The sequence below is a fragment of the Lotus japonicus genome, chromosome 1 (assembly GCF_012489685.1).
Source record: "Lotus japonicus ecotype B-129 chromosome 1, LjGifu_v1.2".
Taxonomy (NCBI): domain Eukaryota; kingdom Viridiplantae; phylum Streptophyta; class Magnoliopsida; order Fabales; family Fabaceae; genus Lotus; species Lotus japonicus.
The window spans coordinates 16,765,243-16,774,154 of NC_080041.1; the positions used below are offsets into that span (position 1 = coordinate 16,765,243).

Consider the following 8,912-nt stretch of genomic DNA (forward strand, 5'->3'; position numbering starts at 1 on the left):
GAATATACTACATGAAGTATATTTAAAGCCTTAGATGGTGTAAAATTACTGAAAGCATTCCTAGGTTTCTTACTAACCATGCAGTTATCACAGATTTTATTAGGCACATGAATAGTAGGCAAACCTGAGACCAAACTCTTGTTTTTGAGCATGGTTAGGTCCTTGAAGTTGAGGTTCCCCATCCGGAGATGCCAAAGCCATGTATCTTCTTGCAAAAGAGCTGCTGACATACACTGTGATTCAATAGACTTGAGATTGACCTGAAAGGTTCTATTTCTTGCCAGAGGTGACCTGATGATTCTCTTCATGTTGTGATCAAACACATCCAGAAAACCTTTGCCAATCTCCATTGAAAAACCTTTCTCAACTATCTGTCCTAGACTGATTAGGTTACTCTTCATCTCGGGCACATAGAGAACTTTAGAAATCATGGCATCCTGGCCATTCTTTCTATTAATGAGAATGTCTCCAGTGCCTTCAGCTTGAAGTACCCTATGGTCTGCAAACCTCACAGTGCTTCTCTTGCTTGGATCAAAATTTATCAACCAATGTCTATTCCCAATCATGTGGTTTGAGCAACCAGAATCTAGAAACCATTTTTTTGTGCTACTACTAGCAGGATCACTAGTGAGTATCATTGAGGTGAAAGACAGTTTTTCAACTTCTATCATAGATCCATTATTTCCAGTCTCAACATCAGCAGAGTGTCTAGTGATAGCCATTAAAGTAAGAGGCCGATCTTCAAAATTTACCTTAGAATCATCTTTGGCTAGATGTGCTTCATCACTTTGCTTTCCTCCTTAATCTCTTTGGTGAGGTGGTGCTTTACATTCAAAGGAGAAATGGCCCATTCTGTTGCAGTTGTAGCATTTGACTTTCTTTCTATCAACCTTCTTCCTTCCTCCACGCCAGTTATTACTGCCACCTCTTCTAGCACCATTGTCATTCTGATCTTGCTCATTCTTGTCACCATCAGTGTTGTTTTGGTTGCTTCTAGATCCATTACCCTTAGAGAAATCTTTGGATTTTCCTTTTCCTTTATAGCTGCTCTTTCCTTTATAGCTATTCTTCTTGGAGGTTTGGGCTTGTAAAGCCTGATCTGCAGACTTCTCAGTAGACCTCTCTAAGAGCCTTTGCTCATGAGCTTCAAGTGAACCTTGAAGTTCTTCCACTTTCAGGGTCTCAAGATTTCTTGATTCCTCCATAGCAACGACAATATGATCAAATCTTGGTGTTAAAGTTCTCAGAATCTTCTCCACCAAAGATTTATTAGAAATTGTCTTGCCACACACCTTCATATCATTCTTGTGGCGAATAATACGATTGAAATACTGGGTAACCTTCTCAGTAGGCTCCATTTGCATCAATTCATACTGTCTTCTAAGAGTTTGAAGCTTTACCTTCTTCAATTGCTCATGTCCCTCATTGCATTTTTCCAGAATCTGCCAGGCTTCCTTTGAGGATTTCACATTTGAAATCATCTCAAAATGAGGTTCATCAACCCCTTGATGCAACAGACAGAGGGCTTTGAAGTCTTTCTTCTTGCTCTCCTTGTGCTGCGTTCTTGCAGCCTCTGTTGCTCCTTCTGCCAGTTCCGGTAACCCTTGCTCCACGATCTCCAGAACATCTTGGAACCCCATCACAGCCTTCATCTTGACACTCCAATTGTTCCAATTCTTGCCATTAAGAATGGGAATGCTTGCTGTGAAACCTCCAGTTGAAGACGACGACATCGCAAGCGGAAGCTCCTATCGCCTCAATCAATCACTGCGGCGGCGATGGTCGTATACACTCGCCGGAGAAGATGAACGTGAACAGCGGCGACAATGGCCGTATGCACTCGCCGGAGAAGGTGAACGTGAATCACGGTCCAGAAATCGGAGGCTCTAGATACTAGTTTGTTAGAGAATTAACCAATTCTCAGAAAACAGTAACAGTAAAGTGAGAGAGAAAATGAGTTAACGGGGGACCAAAAGCTTTATATTCACAAATGTACTAAATGCATATCAGCATATTACACAACTAAATGACTTCCCTATTTAAAGTCATTTAGTCAACACATTAAAATTCCAATTAATCCAATGATTAATTAACTAACCCTAAACCCTTTTATTATTTACATTACTCTCAACAATTGTAGTAGTCGTCAGAGATATTTTAGAAAAAGAAACTAATTAAAAATCATCTTTTTTTTTGACAACAACCAATTAAAAATCATCTTGTGTGGAAGTACTCTCTTCACTTGGACCCATGAAGGCGAATCATGAACTATAAGAATTAAGAAACAATATATCATTTTAGCATCAATATTTGCCAAGCTTAAATATGCTTATTATCGCAAAATGTTGATTTGACATCCTACTTCACTTAAAGAGAGTGTCGGTCTAGTTGACACTAAGTAGCGTTGACTTTTTAACTATTAGTGTGGTTCATATTAATGTTAAAAGCACCTATTAATTTTTTGCTCACCCACCATCCATCAGCAATGGTTTGAGGATGACTCTAAATCAATGCCCAAATTAGCGTCGGTTATGACTGACACTAATGTAGAGTCACTCCAACCCATCTATATAATCGGCCCATGCACGAGTTACCATTACTGTTGGTTTATCTACCACAGAACTTTGTAAACGATCTAGGCTAAAACAGGTCTAGGTGGTCTGTTTTTACAACTCTACATGTGTATGCAGACAATCTTTTAAGTAGGACAAGAACTTTCAACATCAAAGTGGTAAGTGTCCCGGACTTTCATTTCCTTCATCTTTTTCTAAATTCTTGTAAAAAAATATTTTTATAATCTTGAATATAAATGGCACCAAGTTTTCCCATTTCTCTATTCTAACTCGATCTCGAACCTTTCTGAAGCACATAAAGTACCCAGATCTGATTCTGAAGTTGAAAATGGTATGGAGTTTTGTGGGTTTTGGCTTGAATTTAGGTTTTTTGGGTTCGGAGTGTGAAATCTGGGCATGAGTTGTTGTTCTGGGGTTTTTTCGACCGACAAAATCGAAGTTTGGCAAGCAACAAGGGTGGAAATGTTGTGCTCGTTAGCAAAAATGGAATGTTGTTCTCGTTAGTTTGTGGCTGGTGCTTGGAGTTGCAACATGCGATCCTGATTAATTATCAAGTGTTGGGCCTTTTATTGTTGTTGAGAGGAAGACGATGTTGAAGATGATGAGGAAGAAGATGAAAATGATGATTTTACTTTTTACTTTATTTTTTTGAATCAATTTTTTCAACGCAGAGACTAAGTTGATGATGTGAGAGACCAAATTGAAACCCATGTAGCACATAACGTGACACCGTGGACTTTTCTGTCCTAGGGACTAACGAGAAAGATGCAAGAGGACGAAAGTGACCGACGATTGCAACTACAAGGGCTTTTTGAGCCATTTCTGAAGTTCAGGATGAAAATGATCGACACCTACAACTTTAGGGACAATTTAGACGGTTCACTCAATTAAAAAATGTATGAATTAAAAAAAATTATATTTATAAAAAGTTATATATAAATCAATTAAAATAATGTAATATTTTACGAAAAAATATTTAAGCCTTTCATAATGTCGTCCACTTGAAATTAGTTATCTTTATCTAAACCTGTTCAAATTTTAATTTTTATCAGTTTCCCTTTTTACTAATATCAAGACACTTTTATCAATGTTATTACTTATTACCCAACCACAAGACCCCTGAAAAGAGTTTTTGAATATAAATATATGAAAATGTCAAGGTATACCTAACGCACAACCTTAGCCGCCCTAAGTGAAAAAGTTACATTTGAAAATGTGGAAATTAAGATGTCGGGTGGAGCACATTAAAATTGGTCCAGGGTCACGAACAACGGTATGGTCGCTTAAATTGGGGCATGGAGAATTAGAGCTACGACTAAGATGGAAGGCAATTGAAGTGACGAAACAGAGGGAGGAGATGATGATAAGTGACTGAGAAGAACTCGCTAAAGATAAAGGATGAGAAGAATAGAGCATGAGTGAGAAGAAATCGCGAGATGAAGGAAACATATATGTGAGTGAGAAACAGGTGGAAGAGAGGTGAAATAATAGAAGGTGTAAGCATAGTTTTAAAACTCGGCTCGGACCGGCCGGTTCAACCGAGACTCGGTGGTGTGGCCGGTCCGAGCGAGTAGTTCGACCGGAAATGCACAGAACCGGACTAAACCGGTATGACTCGGCCGGGTTGATCATAAAACCGGTGACTCGGCCGGTTCTCGATTGAACCGGTGAGTCACCCAATAATCTGTTTCCTTGCATTTATTTTAATAAAAAAAGTGCTCCAGGGAAGGCTCGAACACAGAACGTGTACGTGACTCACGGGAAGCTTACCATTACGCTATAGAGAACTTTGCTACATATACTGGATGGAAATGTATATATAATGAATACATAAACAACAAAAACGAATTATATATTAAAATGTTTGCAAATTGCAAGTGAATACAACAATTAATTAATTAAAGAAACTTTAGTTTAGTAATGCTTAAAACACTAGCTCCTAGTGATTTTAAATTTGAAATACCAAGTTATCAATCAATCTTAGGTAGTATTTCTATTTTTTTAATATTTTTAATATAAACCGAGTTAAGCAATCCGCTCAATGATTCACTGGTTTGACCAGTGACTCATTGACTCATTGCCCCGACCGAATCGATGATCGAGCCGAGTTTTAAAACACTGGGTGTAAGGGAGAAGAATGAAAGAGGGGGAAAGAGAAGGAGGATGAAGTGACATATAGAATTTGGAAAAAAATAGTTAATCAGAGGATGTCACGTCAGATTTTGGAGTTCCTATAATTTTAGCTAAATGTATATACTATGGATTCTATTAAAAAATATTTTTATTATCTTCAATATAAGACCCATTGTAAAGTTATTTTCTGTTTTTTTTCCTGTCTTGTTTTTTAATTTCCAAAACAAGTGACGAAAGAGCCTAAAAATGGAGAGCAAAATAAAACTCTTACATTTCCAAACAACATTCTTTTTTCATTTTGCTTTGACGAACATTGTTAAATAAACTATTTGCCCAAAAAAATCTATTGTTAATAAGACAAAAAGAAAACTATTTTTTAAAATTCACGGAAAACCAAATTTGGGTTGAGCCTTTTCTTCGAGGCTTTGAGCTTTATAGTTTATTGTATGGATAAAGCTTTTAAGTTCAAAAATAGGGTCGTAGAAACTAAGCAGTTGAACTCTCGATTTGTGCTTTAGAGTTGGGGATGTAAGCTTGGGCCTCATAACAAGTTCTCTACAAGTTACTACTACTTTTTTTTTCAAAGAAAGTTACTACTTACTACCCCATTTATTTTGTACGCTTACTACCCCAATTTTGTAACTTTTATTATTTAGGGATTTATTTGAATTTTTTATTATTTAAGGCTATACACACTATATTAAGTCTATAATTAAAATATTACTTTTTTTTAAACTAGGTGGAAATTATATTAAGAAGAAACGGGAAGCACATAGACCAATACATTATGGTGGAGCAAAGTAATAACCCCATACAGGGCCTCCTCCATCCAAATTAAAAAACTACAAGAAAAAGAAAGCTTTGCCAAACCATCGGCAACAACATTACCAAAGTGTCTAACAAAAGAAAAGACAACGTAATCAAACCATGAATCTAAGGTGCGACAATCTTGAATAATAAAGTCAAGATAAGAAAGCCCCTTAGAGGGTTACCTCCAAGTCTCCAATAACTACAAACAATCAATCCCAGAACACACCGGACGAAAGCCAACATCAGAAGCCAAAGAAAGAGCCCACTTGTAACGCCCTGATTTTCGGGGGTCACTTTAGTAACCTATTAAAGTAAATATGCAATATTTTCCTAAATGATTTATAACCATGCGTATATTTTTTTTCTTTTCAAATGTATTTCCAAAACATGTCATGCATACTCCCAACTACAAAGGGATTTACACCAAGCCTTGAACAAGGCGAGTACCCGAAACCTCAAATATAAAATTTCTAAACCCGTTATGCAAGCTTAAACCAATAATGGTTACCCGACTATATTCTTCAAGTCTTCCACAGTTCTTCAAGTTCTCCTCCCCGACTCGTACGAAGGTCAAGCTCCATCGAAGATTCTCCATCGCCTAATAGCGTTAAGCGCCCAAACAACAAGTAGCAAATAGAAAAGGTTAACTCCATGCCATTACCACGTATGAAAGAGAAAAACATGCTATCAAAGTTTAAGTGCGTAACATGGCACATAAGCTAGCAACTTAATTCAAGATAGATAACACCATATATCTACCAACATGAAATCAAATCATATATCAGCATATCAGCAAAATCAACGATATGGTTTTAACTCAGATATCAACAAACAACAATATAACATCAAATCAGATATCAACAACCTCAACAATACAACATCAAATCAGATATCAACAACCTCAACAATATCAATCAAACAAAAACGTCTCGCAAGACGGGACAATCACGTGGGACTAACCCACCTCATCGCCACTTTATAACGTCTCAAAAGACGGGACAATCCCGTGGAACGAAAACCACTGATCTGCCACTTAATAACGCCACGAAGGCCACAAAGTACGCCACGAAGGCCACACAATCGGTCAAATCAAAAGCGTCTCGCAAGACGGGACAATCACGTGGAACGAAAACCACTGATCTGTCACTTAATATGCCACACAGGCTCCACACAACGGCACAAAGCCCACACAGTATGCCACACAGACCCCACAATACGCCACGCAGGCCACACAGTACGCCACTCAAGCCACACAATACGCCACTCAGGCCACACAGTATAAGCCAACAACGCATATGCACAATTATCAACACATCATATAGCTACTTAGCATATACTTAGTATGTGATCCATCCCAACATCAACCACGACAACAATCAAAACATCCACAAGAAAGCAGTATTGACAGAAACCAGTAAACGGCCGAAGCCTCTCAGAAAACGGAGACACACGTCTCATTAAGTTCACTCGGCCGAAGCCTCTAGAAAACATTTGGCACAAGCCTTAGAAACATTCAACATAAGCAAACATACAACATTGCAAAACATGCCAATATTTCAATCAATTGCCAATCAAATTAAACACCTTCATCTCAAACGCATGCAGTGCGATAAAAGCAGGCAAGACTCAAAGACACGCTAAAACTGAGTTACCCTTACCTTCGTGAGTAGAAGTTGTGCGTGGAAGTTGCGAACCTAGAACAAGAAAACACAATCATCAACACAAGCCTTACTAGGAGCAACACGATCTAATAATACTAATTCGAAATCGTAAAGAAAGCTTTTAACGCTTCAGAGTTCACATTTGGGCACGAATGGACAACGGAGACTTCGTTCGCTAAAACGAGCATAACTCGAGCTACAGAACTCGGAATGACAAGAAACCGAAGCCAAAATTTCGACAATCGAAAGAGCTACGCAATGGCTTAGGTCATACAGACCCAAAAATTATTTTTGGACACGGTACCCTAACAAACAGGTTTCGGCCACTTTAGAAAATAGGGTTTCCGAACTTTTTCTTCGATCTAATTTAATTCCTAGGTATTCTTAGGCGATATCTAGGCCAGAGAAACTCTCAGAAAAATTATCGGATCGAAAACTAGAACAGGGGTATTTTGGACAGTATTTTGGTCATTATTTTAGCTCGGAAATTCAAAATTGGAATTTTTAAAAACAAATTTGATAAGCTTGATCCTAACAACATTTATAACAACTAATCTGACTGACGTTAAGCTCAGTCGAGAGTTTTTGATCCAAAAAGAGAAGCTTTTACCCAAAAATGGGTATTTTCAGAAAATTGGACCTCTGCGACGATTCGGCGAGATTCAGCGAGAAGCAACTGGATATTCATGCTCTTGGGCACGTAGGGAATAAGTTTAGACAGAGAAATCAAGTTATTTGGATACTTTTACAAAAAGCTCAAAACTTTGAGCATATAAAGACATAGAGAAAAGCGACAGAATTTACGATCAAAGGTAAGGAATAACATCAGTACCTCGAGGTCTACGCGTAACAACGAACGGCACGACGATCGGGCAAGAAATGGAATTTTCCTCTCCTCCTCTCCTTCTCCCTCAAAGTCACGGCCAAATGGGTGCAGAGGGTAAAGAAATATCAAATTTTGGCTATTTATTAGGTTGGTCAAAAACGCGGCAAAACAAATATTTCCCGTTTCCGATTTTTCTTGTGCAATACTCCGTGAATGCTGAGTGGGTTTCCGAGGTCAAGTTTCCAGAACTTGAATCAAGGTTTTGGAATAAATGAAACGATCCAAAAAGCGGTATGAAATAATTCAACCCGAAAAACTACTTTTTGCAGCGAATAATTATTTCTAACAATAATCTAATCTAATTAAATAAGAAAAGAATGGTTATTCTAACAATAATCTAAATAAAGAAAGAAGAATTATTCCTTGAAAGAGTAATTATTCCTAATAATAATCTAATTATTTCTTACATATATAAATGTAAGAAAGAGATTAAGAGACATGATAGGTGATATGATGTGGAAAAAAAGAAAAATAAAGAAAAATGAAGTAAAAATAAGATGAAAGGAAAAATTAAGTGTGAATATATTAAAGTAAATTATTTTTTTCAATTGAAAATTAAAAATAATTCCACTTCTATCAAACGGAAGTTTAGTAATTTATAAATGAACATTGTTTTTTTTTCAAAAAAAAAAAACTAGCCAAACCCAAATATACAAATTAAATCTTAATATTTAAATTGTTTAACTCAATGATTGGTTCATGTCTCATTTTAACATTGAATATATGGAAAACACCTTTGGTTCAAGTGATCCAAATAATAGAAGTTCTTAAGGTATATACATTATTTGGTGGTACATGTATATCATATTCTTAGAATGTGTTTAATTTGTGTTAAACTCAAAGTGAATC

At 37.0% G+C, this 8,912-nt stretch overlaps 1 protein-coding gene across 1 annotated transcript; it reads right to left on the reverse strand.

Annotated features, from left to right (window-relative positions):
* Nucleotides 1–800: 800 nt before the first annotated feature.
* LOC130728298 (uncharacterized) lies at nucleotides 801–1,733 on the reverse strand. Its single transcript, XM_057579728.1, has one exon. It carries the CDS (start codon nucleotides 1,731–1,733, stop codon nucleotides 801–803), a length of 933 nt encoding a protein of 310 aa, XP_057435711.1.
* Nucleotides 1,734–8,912: the final 7,179 nt, after the last annotated feature.

Excerpts from the sequence above, each read along its gene's own strand:
- LOC130728298 (XM_057579728.1), bottom strand. The coding sequence starts at position 1,733 with ATGTCGTCGTCTTCAACTGGAGGTTTCACAGCAAGCATTCCCATTCTT.